Here is a 16,889-nt window from a genome sequence, read left to right as displayed (position 1 = left end):
TTTGGACTTAAGGCAGACCGATACATCTCTTTATTACCATGTGTGGAGCGAAGGCAGACCGACGTGTGTTCTTATTACTACTTTTGGGGGCAGACCAAGCCCGGCCAGCCCTCAGGACGGCCTGCGGGGCCTAGCGGGGACCTCGGGGCCCCTCGCCGCGGTACCCGCGGATCGGCAGCACCGGGGCCGGTCCCGCCGGGCCCCGCTCCGCCACCCCCGGCCCCGCCACCCCCGGAAGCGGAAGCGGCGGCGGAGCCGAGGCGGGGCCGGCTCTGAATGAAGGCGCCGCGGGCCAGGGGCCGGGGGCGCCGCTGAGCGCCGAGGGGCCGCGGCCCGCGCCCAGCTGCCCTGCCCTGCCCTCCCCCTCCGCCCCCTGTTCCCCGTCCCCCGTCCCGGTGGCGGCCCGGGCCCCGCCATGTCCTACAACAAGATCCCGCCGCGCTGGCTCCACTGCCCCAGGAGGGGGCAGCCCGTGGCAGGTGAGCGCCCGGCCCGGCCCCGGGGCGGCCGTGCGGCGGCGGCGGCCCCCTCCTCGCCCGGCCCGGGCTCCCCCCCCCGGTCTTTATGGGAGTCTCCCCCCGGCCCCTCGCCCTCTGGCCCGGCCGGGGAGCTTGGTCCCGGGGCCTCGTGGGCCTCGGCGAGCCCCCGCCGGGCCGGGGACGGAGCCTCACGGCGGGTCCCCTCGGGGAGGCCGGGAGCCTTGACGAGGGGGTGGAAGGGGATGAGCTGTAAGGTCCCTTCCACCCCAAAAGCTTTGGGGAGAGCCCGCTGTCACACTCAGGCCTGGCTTCCAGCTTCCTCCTCCCTCTCCGTGAGGAAGGGGTGCTTACCGGGGGTGACCCCGCAGCTGTGGGGTGGCCGCCTGTGCCGCCCCCCAAAGCTGCACGCTCATCCTCAGTGGGGTCTGGCAGTGGTTGCTGTGGCTGGAGGTTTGCTGGGTGCCCGGCTGTGCTGGTGGCAGGAGCTGGGTGCCGTCTACAGACATGCTTTTTGGTGGGGAGTGATCCCCCAGACTGGCTCGGGTGAACTTTTTCCCCCGCTGCCTAGTTTGAGGTAGAGCGGACAGACACTGCTCTGCTCAGTTCTCTTACGGTTGCTGCCTTTCTAAGGTAGACAGTTCAACAACCCATTTTTTCCCTGTGCTTTCGCAGTTCTTACTCCTCCATCTTCCTATCCGTGATGACTTAAGGGTGCTTTTCCAACACGCAGCGTTTACTGCTCCGCATACTGTTCTAGATGGCGGTGTGCTATGATTTGGGTAACGTTACAGTTCCAGCCTTCTCTGTCCCACATTTCTGCATCGTCTTTTTTGGCTGCAGTTGGTTGTGGAGCAGCAGGCATTGACGGCTGCTTACAGGTTTATCTAAAACCTGGTCAGACATCTCAGTAGGCTTAGTCTTGCCGGGAATATGCGTTACTTGGCATTTATCAGTATTTTAATTCCTCATCTCGTGGGTTACTGTTTTCCCTCAAGTTCTTCGTATTTCTCTGAGCTTGACTTTATTAAATAACAGCATTATCTTCTTATCTCCCTTATCTCCCTTTTTTTTTTCCTGATTGCTGGCAAATGTATTGCTTTTTATCTAGTAATAAATTTGATAGTGTAAATTGTTAACCTTTGACCATGACAAAAATAGACTAACGAATCTTTATTCTTATCAGCAAGTTCTTGATCTCTAGAAGTTGTCGGTTTTGTTTGTTTCTTAAGCCATGGCTGCTCCAAAAAAATGACATCCATTAAGCCAGAATGTGGTTCATCAGCATGTCATCTGCTGTGCAATGACTGCTTGTGTCTTTGCTTATTCAGTAGCTGCAGGGTAACTTTCCTATTCACTGTGATCATACACAAAAAATTACTGCACACACACACACGCACACACACACACACACACAAAAGTTCATTTCTTTGGCTGCTTTATCCCAATACATTCTTATATTAGTTCACTTAATTTTTAGTGTTTTTTTGTGCGTACAACTTAATCAAAAGTCGTAATACACCATCAGTCTTCTCTCCTCTTTTGTTACTCTACGTTCAAACACATCTTACTATTTTAGTGATACATAAACAACAACAATGAATTTAAAAATTGTCTGCCAGATGTTTTATATTCCAGTTTTAATTAGCATTTCAAACAAATTTGTAAGCATCTGTGCATGGCTTCCCATTTGACAGTATAGTAGTTATAATGTTGCTAAGCAAGGTTTGTCTGGTTTCTGTGGACCTAATATTCATCAAGTGTTTGATCATGACCCTCTTGTCTTACAATTGCGGCATCTATAATTTCGAGGTGACCTCAAATACAAGAACTAGTGAGGTCTGGAGCTCTTCTGCTGTCCCAGATGGGGTTATGAAGAAAGGCTGAGAGACCTGGGTCTGTTCAGCCTGGAGAAAAGAAAGCTGAGAGGGGATCTCATCAATGTGTATAAATACCTGAGGTGTGGGAGACAGAGGGATTTGGCCAACCTCTTTTCAGGGGTTTGTGGGGACAGGACAAGGGGTAATGGCCACAAGATGGAGCACAGGAAGTTCTGCACCAACGTGCAAAAGAACTTCTTCACGGTGAGGGTGACGGAGCACTGGAACAGGCTGCCCAGGGAGGTTGTGGAGTCTCCTCTGGAGATGTTCAAGGCCTGTCTGGACGCCTACCTGGGCAGCCTGCTCTAGGGAACCTGCTTTGGCAGGGGGGTTGGACCCAATGATCTCTGGAGGTCCCTTCCAACCCCTTCGATTCTGTGATTCATTTAGGCTCATTCTGAATGAAGTGAGTGGATCTATGTCTCCCTCTGTTGTCCAGTTTATTTCTTTAAGTATTGGTGTTCTGCTGCCACTGATTTTATGGAACATTTTCACATTGTACTGTATTGTGGTAGCAGCTCAGTCACACACTTGACAAAAAGCTTTCTCTGAACTCGTAGAACTGAAGTTGTTGGGTTGCTTCAGCCTTGGCATCTCTGTCTTTGCAGGTGCCTATCTTGTATGGCCCCCCAAAGTCAGGTCTGTTCTCTCTGCCACACAGAGTGCGAGCAAGATATTGAGGAAGAGACGTGAGAAATGTCTCAGCAATGTCTTGCAGTCAGCTGTTGGTTCCTATTAGTTGCATGCAGAACTGACAGTTATTATGAAAAACATCTCTATTGCATGTGGAGATAACACCTCTGCTTCAGAAAGCTGCTTGTAGTTTGAGGGAGTAATTTGCTGATGGGTTGTGGTGGTTGTTGTTGTTTTATATTCTTTCCTAGGCATCTGTTATTGGCCTGATTTGGTGATGAGATACTAAGTGTAGCGGGTGCTTTGACCCACTGTAGCTGATCTTAAGGCAGAAGACTCTTACTTTTTTTTTTTTACTGCAGATTTTACTGACTATTTCATGTTACTGAAGTTCCCCTTGCTGAACCTTGGTCACTTTCCATTGTGTTTAACCTTCCCAATCAATGTTCAATCTAAACATAACCGTGGTCATAAATTATTCGTAGCTCCTGCCACATATTGAATTAATAGCTTCATGTCACAAAAAATTAGGCTACGTTACGGGTAGCTTTTTCACTGGCATGCTCTAGATAAAACCTTTAAGAAAAGGTGAAAAATATGTCTAAATTTGAACGTGTACTTAGGAAATTTGAAGTCTTAAGTTATTCACTTTGATTTCTCTAAGAGTTATCCACTTGATGTCTGTACAGTATGTTTGACATACTGACGCTTACATTTAGAATTTTTACCTGTTTTTAATCCTAAAGAAATACTAATCTTCCGTCTTTTACACAGGCACCTCCGATTGGGAGAATGGTTTTTAATATCCACTTTCCACAACTATTTGCCAAATTTGAAATTAATTGTGGTAGTAGGTGATAAGGTAGTCAGGCTTCTGGTAATGTTTTGAAGTTTGAGAACTCAGTCAAGGAATTACAATTATTATTATAATTATTATTAATTTAGTTTAGTTACACTAATGATTTTGGGTGCTGTGATGTCCATGTAAGATACCACCTTGCTACTGTCAGTTCATCTTGTTCAACATAAAGAATTGCCTATTTAATTTTCAAAGCCTTATGCAGGAAGGCTGAAGTACTGTTGAAGTAATAACTGTTTGCAGCTCTTCTTTAGCATGAACTGTATGTCAGATCTGTAGCAGAAACTGTAGCTACTGCCTTATTTATAGTTCCCATATTACTAGGAAAGTTTAGAGTTTTTTCCTTGCGTTAGAGCTTAGATTTTCTGTGGCTTAATGACACTGAGAGGGGCTTATCTGTACGCTAGGAAGGAGGATTTTCAAGGTTCTGTACAAAGATCAAAAAACACCAAATTTGCCTGTTAAGATAGTTTGGTTTTCTGTCACTGGAAGAATATTGTATGAGTTCGTATTGAAGATCATTTCTACAGGTGTAGCAGTAACAATTTAGAGAAAAAAACCAAGAAAATAGCAGAAGTGTAAATTCTGAAGACAGTGCTTGCTTCAAAGGCAGAATGTAAGTCTGTATTGCTGAGAGCTGTGATTGTTTTAAAAAACAAAACCAAAAAAAACACACAACCCAAAGCCCTTGCTTTCATAGAGCAGGATGTGCTGCTAATGGAATGGAAAGGCAGAGGGAAGTACGGTAATGAGAGGGATTTTTCTGATAGTCCAATGAGTTGGAGAGGCTGTAAATTTATTACCGTCTAATGCGTATGTTGACTGCGTGAATGACTTTTCCTGAAGCTCTCTGCAGGTTGAAGTGGTCTTGGACAAGCGTGACAGTAAAGGTGTTTCTTGCGTGGCTGGACAGCGTCAGAAATGAGCTAGCAAGTCGTGTGGAGCTCCGCAGTTTCCTCTCTGTATCTGCCCATCTTCTCATTTTTGATGACTCTTTCCTAAAAAGCTAGATGCTTATGTGAAAATACATGAGATGTTCTGATAGAATTGAAGGCTACAGAGATCTCTATGGATATGTTGCATAAAGGAAAAGCTCTCAGCAGACACTTGCGTGTCCGTGCAGTGAGAATGGGCTGCATTCTTCCATCTTTACAAAGATCAGTGAGCGTTTCTCGCAAAACTTGCATTCTAGCTGAATGCAGTGGGTGTATTAGTGTCTTTGCATTCCTTGTGGTTTCGGTTTGCTGAGAGTGGGAGGATTTTTTTCCTTTTTTAATGAGGAAATGTTCTGTCTTGATGAGAAAACAGTATTTTCTTGAGTGCTTCAGAAAAATTGCTTGGCGTTAGGGTTAGCTGTGCTGGGTGAATACCCAAGGATATGAAACTGCAAGTTCAAATGGGTCGTTACTCTGCGTTGCGCAGCTGAACAGGTGCCTGAAACGGTATAGAAAAGTGTTCCCTAGTGAGCTCAAAAAGTTGAGTGGGTATTTGTGTTTCTAAATAGGGAAAGCTTTTAAAACGTTTCTAAATTTTTCTTATTTTTTTAATTGTAGTTATATAGAGAGTGAATTGTCTTTCTTTAATCTGGGAAATAGGTGGATCGATTGCTGTCAGAAGGACTTTAAAATATATTTCCACAAGCTCAGGATCTAGTGGCACATTCTTTCCTAGAAAGACTTGTCTGGGGCTCTTCCTGCATTAAAAAGCCTCTGTGCTGGTCTTCTGTGCGATACAATTACACGCTTGCGTTTGCCCTGTTTTTAGAAAGGCTGCGTTTTTGAAACAGTTCTATTAAATAAAGGAGAGAAAGGATGAAAATTCTGGGGCAATAATTTGTTTTGCACTTCCCACGTGCAGAAAATGCTGAGGTTCCCCCAGCTTTGCTCCCTGCCTGTGTCACTCCCCTGGCTGCAGCTGGGCAGCTACGCCAGGCCCTTTTCTTTCCATGAATTTAAGGCCTTTTTCTGCAGCTTGCCACTGTGTGCGGTCCTGGGTACTGCAGCAGGAGGTAGGTGCGCTGCTGTCTTGGGCTCCCCGGGAAGAGCCATGCCCACAGCTCGCTGGGGTCCCACCAAGAAGCACCGGAGACCTTCTTGGAGGTTATTTGGGATCTTCTGCGGTAGATCTGATGGATGGAAGAAAGAAAGCAGTGTTAAATAAATCTTGGGTTTTTAGGGACTGGTGGCAGTGACCCATAAGTACTAATTCCCATCAAGTTTCGGTCGGTTTTGTGATTTACACGGAGCCTGAGCCACACACAGGCATTGTGTTTGGGAGGGAGAACTGCGCCCCGCTGTAGCACAGCAGCAGGACTCTCCCGACAAGCCTTAGGGAGCACGTTGGACAGATCTGTGGTGCACAGCTCTTCTGGGCCAACCGTGTTGCTTTGCAGCAACCTTCACCATCTTTTATGCTTGCAGGTGCTCCAAGCTGCAGTTCACGTGGTTGGCTAACAAACTGGCATTTAACGTTGTTTTTCCATGTATTTAACTCTGATGAGTTTAAATTTTGTTTGTTCTCTTGCGTGCTCTAGCTCTGCAGCCTAAATCACACTTAAAAACTAGCTAAAACGTTTAAAATACCACTTTTTGATGTTCTGACTTGTTTCCTTCTAAACTTATCTGCACGTTCAGAGAATTTGTAGCAAAGAAAAATTCCAGTTGAACTGTTGTCGATACTCTTCCTGCAGTTGTTTTTCATTGTAGATGAACCTCTAAAACTGCTTTGAAATCACAAAGTTGTAAGTGATCTTATACATGAGTATACATAAAATGCTGCAAAATTTGATTGTGTTTCATAGGGAAGTTTTTACCTTTGAAGACAATGTTAGGACCAAGATACGATGATCAGGTTGCTGAAGAAAATCGTTTTCACCCAAGCATGTTGTCCAACTATTTAAAGAGCCTGAAGGTAAAGTGAAATTTTCTATTAATTGAAATGTTACTGTTGTTGTTAATACTTACTCAAACGTTGCTTTTCAGGTTTAAGAAAAATGTTGTTGATGGCTTCCTTTGGGACACGTACAGAAAAATTATTTTAAAAAAAAATTCATTTTTTTTCTCTGCAACCCCTTAGTTTCAGAAATACTTTCTTATTATAGGCAAGAACTGTACAAAATTCTCCAGCTCATTTGCTGTGTTACCAGCAAGAAACTCACTTTTTTTTCCTGTTACTACTCTCACACCTTGGTTAGATGTTATTGTCAAAATTTAGATAATTTGTAGTTTTACAGATGACTCTTGTGTATGGGTATGTTAGACTGCAATTTTGCTTATATGAGTGAAAACATTTAAAAACGAAAGGCAAATTTCATAGAACATGGGTTCGTTGTCTCTGTTCAGCCCACTCCTGTCTGCCTCCTTCAACTGGGATGTTGTTCTGCATGACCGCACAGTTTTGACAAGAAAGGTGGGAACAGGGCCTTTCCAACCTTTCGTGTAATGTAGAGGTCTGTGCAGTGCTGTGCATAGTTGGGTGCATCTGGAGATGGGATTTTGAACGTCCCGGGCAAAGAAAGGCACGCAACCTTGTTCTTCTAATCCGTTTATTAAACTCTTACATAGAAGGTGGGCACTACTTGCTTTGGCTGTGCAGTTTATAAAGCTAAGCATGGTAGTGACATTTTTCATTTATTTTTTCTGTTGATCTAAGATTAATTCTGAATTTGTTTAACAACTGGAGCTTAAGCATCAAGAGTCAGATGACTAAAATGTGGGAAATTCCATTTTGTGAATCTTATTTGGGTTTAGGCATAGGGTAGATGCTAAGGTACTCGGTGTAGCAGTGATAGAGGTACCAGTGGGCGAATGCGAAGCACATGTGCCTGAGCTGGTAGAACTTTTCTTGTTTGAATGCTTGGGTCTATGTGTCTAAATTCCATTTGGGTTTCTCTTTTTCGTAATATACATTTTTTGACTCTGATCAGCTTTAATGGCCATTCCTAGAAGTTTTCCAAAAGCAATCTTATTCATGGTTTAAAGTAATTTAAAATTCTGTATGTCTTTTAAAATTGTAGAGAACTTCACAGACTTGCTCAGAATTTCTGAGTATTTGCTTGCTAGTGATTTGTCACCAAAAAAATAAACCACGGCGAGCCTTCATAGTCTTTCCATGAGGCGTATCAGTCAGTTGTTTTGCAATGCTACAAATTTATGAAGTCTTAGTGACGTTAAATGGTTAGTCTAATAGTGCAGGTATCAGCTTGTGGTTCTCTGCTAATGTATTGCTCATTTTGTTTAGTAAGCAGAATGTATAATTTCTCTCAAACTCCATAGTTTCATAAAATCTATTAAACAATTTTTGACTTGCCAAGATAGGCCATGTGTTACCAGAGAGCTGCATTCCTAGAACAGCAATTTACCAACAGTCTGGCAACATGAGATGAGCGTGCAATTGAGGAGACCTAGAAAAAAGTGGATTTTCCCAAGTGAAAAGTAACTCACTGGGCATGGTTGTCACCACTTTATTTCACTATGTTAAATGCTCATACTTAGCCAAATGAGTCACTTCTGAAACCCTGGTGTTACTTAGGTCCGTACAATTTATCTGCCGAAGCAGAGATTTCAGCAGAAGCTTTGACATCTGGATTTTGGTGGTGGTGAGGTATTGCTGTTAGCGCAGATATTTGAAGGTACGGGTTCAGCATTTAAGACAACATCTGTCTGAGAGGTGGAACTTCGCCTGAACAGCTTCCTGTGCAGTTGCTGAAAATCTGAATGTTAGACACAGATTTGGTAAGGGACGGCAACTCCTTTTTTCTTAAAATTGCTAATACTGGCACAGTATCTTAATGATCTTATTAAAAAATACTGGAGGAGCAATTGGTGACAATGTGAATAATTTCTTTTTCTTTCTTAAGTTAGGTAAGTTAGTAATATTTATGCTTTATAAAAGTTCATTTTATTTCTGTCACAAGGAGCTACGGCATTACTTAACTCAAACGAATTCCAATTTGGAAAACTAATTACCGGTTTTCAGCCACGTTATTGGTTTAACGGATAAATTCAGTCACTGAGTTAAACTACTTTACTCAAATAAAAAATAGGAAAAAAGTCCAGGGAGTGGAGAGAATTCACTGCATTGTAGTATTGCTCTCACCCTCCTGGGGAGGATGTTTTCAAGTTCCAGCGTCTAATGAGAAACTTCTGGGGTCATGCAAGGGGAACGTAGCTAAGCCTGTTTATTTGCTCAGCAGCAGAAGAGCGCATGCATAAGGCATTAGTAGCTTGAGATAGCTGGTATGTGAGAAGGTGAGAAGGAGAAGGCTTTTGTAACAGTAGGAGGATGTGGAGAGACTGGCCAAAATAAGTAAGAAGACTGTGATGCTATTGTATGTAAAAGGTGATGGTTTCAAGCTATAGGTGAGCTTTTTCTTCTATTCACTCATCTTTTACAATTACAAGCAAGAAAAATATCTAGTTAAATTGTGTTGCAATGCAGTAAGATTTTATTGTTGCAACAGTCCTTGTGAGAAATATGTATGTGCTTTAAAGAGAAGTTGCTCAACAGTTTAAAGTTATTCTTTCTTCCAAAGCTGTGTCGTTGATGATGGACTGAAGGATGATTCATACCAAACGCTGGATGGAAAAATAGTGTTTTTTTTTTCCAGTGGGTAACTGTCTATTTTACTTTGGTAGTCCTTCAAAAATCGTCTCCTATTAAGAACTTTCTAGGAGCAAACCTATGTTGTGATGCCAGGGTTCGGGAGCAGAGCAAAGGACCTGCGTGATGAATGTCCGTCTTTGCAGTAGGTGAGAACTGTGGTCCATCAGGCCAAGTGCAAGCACAGTGTAACTCCAGTTCAGTGACTGAAGTGTTTCGATTCGTGTAGGACCAGTGTGTCTTCAGATGGATTTTGGAGTCTCATAATTGTATACTTTGATTTCAGGCCTTATGCTCTACATTCCACTTCAGAGTTTTGACTAAATTGTACCAGATGCCTGTGTGGTTTACTGCTCCATAAAAAACATGAGGAACGCAGTCACTTCACAGGATCTTCACTTACAAATAATTTGTAATAACTGTAGAGGAATAGTTGGCCAGGAGTCCTGTAGTTCTGAATTTCCTCCTTAACAGACGCTTTCCTTTGTGTCATCCTCCTGTTCAAATTAAATGCAACATCCCCAAAATTAAATGCAAACATTTAATGCAACATTAAATGCAACTTGGGGACAGTTGGGGTCTGAAGAGCATTGTAGCATTCTCCTGGGTTCTGTAGGTCAGTCAGGAGACAGAAGTCTGTACATGAATACGTTTAAAAGAGTAATTTCTAAAAGTTGAAGGAAAAACTTGAGTATCCTTTGAGCTTAAATGCTTTGATATGAAATTAATTTTTGAACTTTCTCGCATCTCAGTGACAACTCTTCATTGCGGGAGGAGTTTGGGGAAGTTTGGAAGCCTCTGGTGGGAGCATTTGAAACCGCTGGTGGGAAACAGTGGGATTGGGAATTGGCTTTGAGTTTTCAATAGTACTGTAGAACTGTATCTTTTGGACGAGAAGATGTTAAACTATATTTCACAAATTACTTGCACTTTTTCTTGTAGCTCTCTGTTACAACTTGCAATATTAAATGGTGTTACCTTTTAATTTATCTTCATGATTTTATTAATCAGCTCGTTTTCCTAACAACTCTTTTTCCATATATGCAGACTACCGATTGATATAGCATTTTATTCAAGAGTGATTTGCATTTTGGAGTGTCTTTTTTTCTTACGACGGTGGAACTGAATGCAAGTCCTTCACTTTAAGCGAAAATATAATTTGAATCTTACTTTGAAAATATTTTGTTCCCTTTAGCTGAGGATATCTTGGAAGCATTATACCTAACCTCGTATTTTAGATAAAAAAAAAAATAGTTTATTATACCTAACCTTGTATTTTAGATAAAATAATAGTTTGTCAAACTTTAGCTATGCAGTTGGGCCAGAGGACATTTAGGGGGCCGTTTACGTGGCTTCATAGTGTAGAGTGCTCTGGGGACAACACAGCTGATTCTTTTACCAGCCTTTTTGTCAACTTCAGCCACGCTCCGGATAGGGTTCGGAGCACAAAAGACACTCGCTGTACTTCCCTTCAGGCAGGGCATGCTACGGGAAGGCGCTGTGGGGATTCCCTACGTAGAGCCATTGCTTGTGTAGAACAGTAGAAAAATACCTAAATAGTTTTCATCTATCTCATTTTAAACGTACTTTTCACCCTTTTATGTTTCGCTTTTCTTTCCTAGCGTGTTGTCCTGTATGTTCATCTGGAAGTACTGGTGTGGGAATGCGCCGCTGTACTCCAAACAATTGTTTTTAACTGGTTTAACTCAGTGTTGTGGTGTTATGAGCCTAGAGCATAGCACCTGGAAATCTTGCATGGTCTTACTTGTCAATTAAGTAATCTCTGAGATGATTGCGAAATGCTGTTGAAAGTGGAGGTGGAGGAAAGTAATCATTAAACTAATTGCCTTTTGTATACTTCCTACAAAATTAATCACTGGATAATATACTGTCAGTCCATATGTTTAGCAGCTCCATTGACACTAAATACTTGAAATTTCAGATGATAAAACATTGTTTGCAGGTGTACTGCTACTGATGTAGCTCATATTTCTGCAAAACAGTCTCAGTAAACCATTCTGGATAAAACACAAGTTGAATTTGAGAAAGAAGGAGGAGTTTAGAACTGATGTAGACATTAGAGTACATATACTTAGTGCTGCTGACATAACACTATGACACATAAATATAAAAATATGGAAATACATCTTAAGAACTTCGAATACCACACATGACTACCTCTGTAGAGAATTGGAAATTTGCCTCAGGGGGTCTACTGATTTACATACACGGGTGAATCTGCTGTGTCTGAACTGTATTGCAGTTAAAATTGGAATTTATCTTCTCTGAATTGTCTGGAAGCAGTGTTTCTAAGTTGTAATTTCTCTAGCTGCAGTTCTAAATTATTAGCAGTCTGTTCACCTTCAGGTAGATAAGAACTGATCAGAACCCTGTTTATAAATGTGAGTTGGAGTTTTAAATGTTTTGAAGACATGGTGTTCTTTTATGTTTCTGCATGTGTAACGTGCTTCAGTGATAACGTATTTTTTAGTGCACTGTTGATGTCTCTCTTTAAAAAGACAAGACTATAGAATGAGGATTTTGCTAAAAGACTCATTGTAAAATGGCTTTTGAATAGACATCCGACCTCGTGGTGAGGGTCCTACCTGAAAGCATGACATTTTGCTTTTTGACCAAAAGCAATTACTTGTATGTATAAAGTAGGAAACCAGGAATCCTTTCAGCACACAGGTGTACTAGTAAGCTGTTTTTGTGCAGTAACGGGGAGATTTATGCTTTACAGAAGGTTTGCGTGGACCAGTGATGAAATTCCATAGAATGGAGGAGGCTAACATTGAGTCAGCAGATTGCCATGCAACTTTTTTATTTTCCCCTGTTCTGTTTCTCTGTGACTTCCTATGTCCGTGACTTAAAGGCAAACGTTTCCCCAGAACCTGGAATAAAATCTTTTCCACTGTTGTATTAAGAAATCTTATGAAATTTGTAGAGTTTAATTTCCCTTGTTAGCTTAAGTGAGGAATCAGTAGGATGCTGATGAGCTGTGTGTAGGATGCCACCTGTTGGAATTTCTGCTCTTCATCTTGCTTTTTTAAACACATTAACTTCTATAAGGCTGCTGTAAAGGAGCTATTTTACAGCTGCAAAATCAAACTCATGCAGAAGGGGACACATTAGAGCAGAGTGGACAAGGTAACCTTAATTCAGGTATGTCCCAAAGTCTGTAACGGTTAAAACTACAACCTTACTTAACCAGCAGCATCTTTAAAGATTTCATTTTTTTAATGTCTCAGCTGTGAATAAAATATTTCTAGGCATTTAAGGGATTTTTGTTTTAAACTTGAAACAGTGTTGTTTTGCATTCGAACAGATGGGTAAATTAAGGTAAGTTTTTTCTAAGAGGGTACTTCTATGTAAGTCTCAGTAGGTAATTTTTCTTATTCTTTTCTTATTCCCACTGTTTAAAGTTTTATGTAAAGTGTAAGAGCGCCTGTTAGAGCTTTATGCCTTTTAACATGTTTAAATACTTCTTTAAGATATACTTTTTTGCTGTTAGCAGATTTTTCTTATTTGGAGATATTGGTGGGGAAACAAATTGAGGGCTTTTGAGTTGATGACTGGTGCTAATTCAGACACAAGGTTTCACAAAGAAAAAATGACTGTGGTGGTAGAATGAAGTTTATATAGTTCTTCTGGAACACAGTATTTGAGAAATTTGAAGCTTGGAACAGCCTGCTACTATTTTCAATTTGGATGTTATTAACCAATTAATATTTATTCATTAATATTTGGACCAAATATATGCAACAACTTTATTTTTATTTTTTAGGTTAAAATGGGTTTGCTGGTGGACTTGACCAACACTACTAGATTCTATGATAGGAATGATATAGAGAAAGAGGGAATTAAATATATAAAGCTCCAGTGTAAAGGGTAAGTTGTCTTCACTCTTTTAATATTAAGTTTTTAACTTGAAAGATCACACTGAAGTAATTACTCTTCCCCCCCTTAACACTCACCCCTTCCTTTTTCCAAAACTTTATCCTAACCTATGTGTTCCCATGTTTATCAGGCATGGTGAGTGTCCTACACCTGAGAATACAGAAACATTTATCCGTGTATGTGAACACTTCAGTGATAAGAATCCCTCAGAGCTTATAGGTATGCCTTCTTTTATCTGTTTTCATTAGTTTTTGCTGTTACTTTATATAAGCCAAAGAATTTCTGCAGTACAGTGTTTATGTTTTTATATATAAATTTGATTTTTTTAACTTGAGTAAACTACTACTTTTTACAGAAACCAGTACGTATCTTTATAAGTCAGTTTGAATGCAGCTATTGACCTTATGCAGCAAATACCCAGGCTTAATTAAGAACTGTCTACAAACACAAAATACCTGCAGTATGTTTTTGAAACTTCTGCTGATACAGATGAAGGTTATGCATTGCCTGATTTGTTGTTTTAGCATTCGATGGTCTGGTTTCCTTTAAGTTGTATTTGGTAACTGAATTATCAGATGTTCTTTAACAAATTTCTCAAAACAGCTGATTATTTGCTAGAAATTGATAATAAACATTAGGCTGTTTCTGTAGTATCCTGTCTCATAGTAATTATTCAAATGTCGTCAGGCTGACTTTTTTCAGAGCAGAAAAAGTTCTCAAGTGAATTTTAGTTCTACTAAGAGCACTTTATTCTGATTTCTGGTAAGCACATTAATATTCAACTCTATCTGCAAACTACCAGAGACAAGAAATTACTGTGCAGCTTAGTTTCCACATTCAGAATGGGTTTTGTCCTTGGGCATCTTTGATGATAATTCTGCAACCTGACTGAAAAAGAGTGTCTGTATGACTTAAAAGCACATAGAACAGTTGTTTGTGTAGGTGTCATTGATGAGAGCTTGGTAAACTAAGCTAGTATGCTCACACAGTTTAGGATTCATACAGAATCTTGGAATAGTGGAGGTTGGAAGGGACCTCTGGAAACGATCCAGCCTATCACCCCACCTCAGAGCAGGCTCAGCTGGAGCAGGTTGCTTAGGACTGTGTTTCTTTAGGTGTTGACAGTCCCCAAGGTTGAGGACTCCACAACACCTTCTGGCATCCTTTTCCAGTGTTTAATCACCCTTAAAATAAAAAAAGTCTTGGTTTTTTTTTGTCCTTACATTTGAACAAAATTTCTTGTATTTCAATCTGTGTCCATTGCTTCTTGACCTGTCACTGGATACCACAGAGAATCTTACTTTTGTCAATGCTGAGACATTTAATTGAAGCACGTTATTAAGATCTTCACATAATTTCCTTTTAGATAGTTTCTTATTTCAGTATTCCTCATGGAATGAAGTTTTAATTTGAGACCTCTGTTTTCTTCCCTGAACTGTAGCACAAGTATGTGATATGAAAAACCGCTAAATGAGAGCGAGTGGGATCAGCTATTGGCAGTATTGCAGAAAATGAAATATCGTTATGGGTCAGCAATTTATATGTAATATGGATAGCATAGTGATATGCATGAAATAGCAGACCCATTTAACTGCTATTTAAACTTTTAAAATGCCGCTTTTAGTGTTGAGTCATTAACTTTTGGACTTACATGAATTTTGGAATGTTCTTACACTATTTAGAGTATTTTTTTTTTCTTGACTCTTAATTGACTTTTTTTTTTTCCATAGAAATGAATCAATGCCTTGAATAAGCTCTTGACCTGTAGTTTAGACTTTTGTAGCGAAAGTGAAATGTTGGGATATTCCATTTCCCTTCCATTAGTTACAGAAAGGTTATTTCTGGTTCTGGAAACTTCTTTCTTCTTCTGAAAGAGCATCCGAGGGATTGGTGTGGAGGATGTTTTTATCAGGAGGGAAAGGAGTCTGCAAGAGTGATAGTACTGCACCCTGTGTGACCGTTCCTTTCCAAGCCATTGGTCTCATTGCTGAAATGCTTCTTATCTTTGTCATGTGTACAAAATTATTGACTTAACCTTTTTGGTAGCAGTAACAGCTGCAGGGTTTATTGATAGCAATTGTGTGCCATTTCATTGCTAGCGTTAAGATTAGACATGAAAAGAGCCTGAAATGTGAATGATAAGTGATCAACATTTTCTATTCAGCTAGTACTCTATAGGATGGAAGCTTTATTTTTGCAACTTGAAGGACTGCAGTATGCCTGCCAACTTCAAGGAAACAAAACACAAAGATTTTGCTTAAGCAGAAAACAAAGGAGAAATGATTGCTGGGAACAAATTCTATAAGGAAGCTAAAATTAATTTCATTTGATGCAAGTTACAGTTTTTGTTGTTATTAATGGTTAGAATGTGCGAATCCAAGAAATTCCTAGTAGTTCTTGCCTTGCTTTATTAAGAAGGGAAGCTCAAATTGTTGCTGACTTACTCTGCTAACTATGGTAGAGAAATAAGTAAATCAATAAAAGCCTGCTTTATAATCAGAACTGTAAAATACGTTAATATTAAGAATAATTACATTCGGTGTGAGTGGAAGCTTTGATGCTGTGATGTTTGCCATTTAAAAAAAATGCACTGTGAGGAAGAGTCAACATTTTGCCTGAATCCTTCGCGTCATTTTAGTCCTACAAGTTTCAGATTTGGTTTGTATATCACTAGATGGTGCTGTTGCCTTGAAATGGACAGGAAAAAAAGAGGAGTTCCAATGTTTGACTTCCCCTCCTTTCACTGGGTAATGAATTCAGTAAAAGAGAGGGGAAAAATGTTTTTTCTTAATTTGAAAAGATTAGTAGTTGATGGCAATTATATTGTTGTATAATTTTCTTTTTGTAGTGTTTTATTTTTCTCTGAAATCAGTATGTCTGGTCTTAGCATGGTAATTACGAATTTGACACGGAGTTGTAGTCTATTGACACTTCTTTCAAGTTTGAAATACGGTAATCTGGGTATGATTTTTATGCCTGATGGTGTGAAATAAATGTAATGCTTGTTGAATCCATTAAAGCACCGTTATCAAATTTGACTGCAGTGTACTCTGATAAGTGTTTGATCATTTATTAAAAAAAAAAAAAACAAACAAAAACAACAACAACAACAACAAAAAAACAAACAACAAAGAACGATTTTGGATCGTGTCTGTATTAGCCACATTTGAGTTGCATTAAGTTAGTGTTCTTGAGTTGGGGCAATCCGAGGTATCCTATATTCTTCTGCTAATAATTTGCAGGAAGAATGTAATAAATATTTTTTTAGGCTTGTATGCGTTCAGCAATCTGGGATGCCTTGATAGGAAGGGACACAACCTCATTTGTGTTATTGATGGAGATAAAAGGATCCAAAAAACACTTGTGAAACTAAAACACGTTTGTTAAAACTACTTTCGAATGATTATGCTCTTCTCTTGTTTCGTATAGGTGTCCATTGCACGCATGGTTTCAATAGAACTGGATTTCTGATCTGTGCCTTTTTGGTTGAAAAGCTGGACTGGAGGTAACTTTGAATTTTAATTTCTACGAATTTGAGAC

At 40.3% G+C, this 16,889-nt stretch overlaps 1 protein-coding gene across 3 annotated transcripts in view; it reads left to right on the top strand.

Annotated features, from left to right (window-relative positions):
- Positions 1 to 245: 245 nt before the first annotated feature.
- The window catches only part of RNGTT (RNA guanylyltransferase and 5'-phosphatase), a 185,404-nt gene continuing 168,760 nt past the window's right edge, over positions 246 to 16,889 (top strand). The window contains exons 1-5 of one of the 3 annotated variants that reach the window (XM_035559498.2): positions 246 to 479; positions 6,649 to 6,758; positions 13,237 to 13,340; positions 13,480 to 13,568; positions 16,779 to 16,854. In XM_035559498.2, the coding sequence (XP_035415391.1) occupies positions 416 to 479; positions 6,649 to 6,758; positions 13,237 to 13,340; positions 13,480 to 13,568; positions 16,779 to 16,854 (443 nt within the window). In that variant the 5' untranslated portion in view covers positions 246 to 415. Of the gene's footprint in view, positions 480 to 5,239; positions 5,279 to 6,648; positions 6,759 to 8,455; positions 8,582 to 13,236; positions 13,341 to 13,479; positions 13,569 to 16,778; positions 16,855 to 16,889 lie in introns of those variants that run through there. The other 2 variants (XM_050709797.1, XM_035559499.2) reach the window with 2 other exon arrangements.

The sequence above is a fragment of the Cygnus atratus genome, chromosome 3, assembly GCF_013377495.2.
Source record: "Cygnus atratus isolate AKBS03 ecotype Queensland, Australia chromosome 3, CAtr_DNAZoo_HiC_assembly, whole genome shotgun sequence".
Lineage (NCBI taxonomy): Eukaryota > Metazoa > Chordata > Aves > Anseriformes > Anatidae > Cygnus > Cygnus atratus.
The sequence above is the reverse complement of the archived record's forward strand: the minus strand, read 5'-3'. Positions and strand labels throughout refer to the sequence as shown.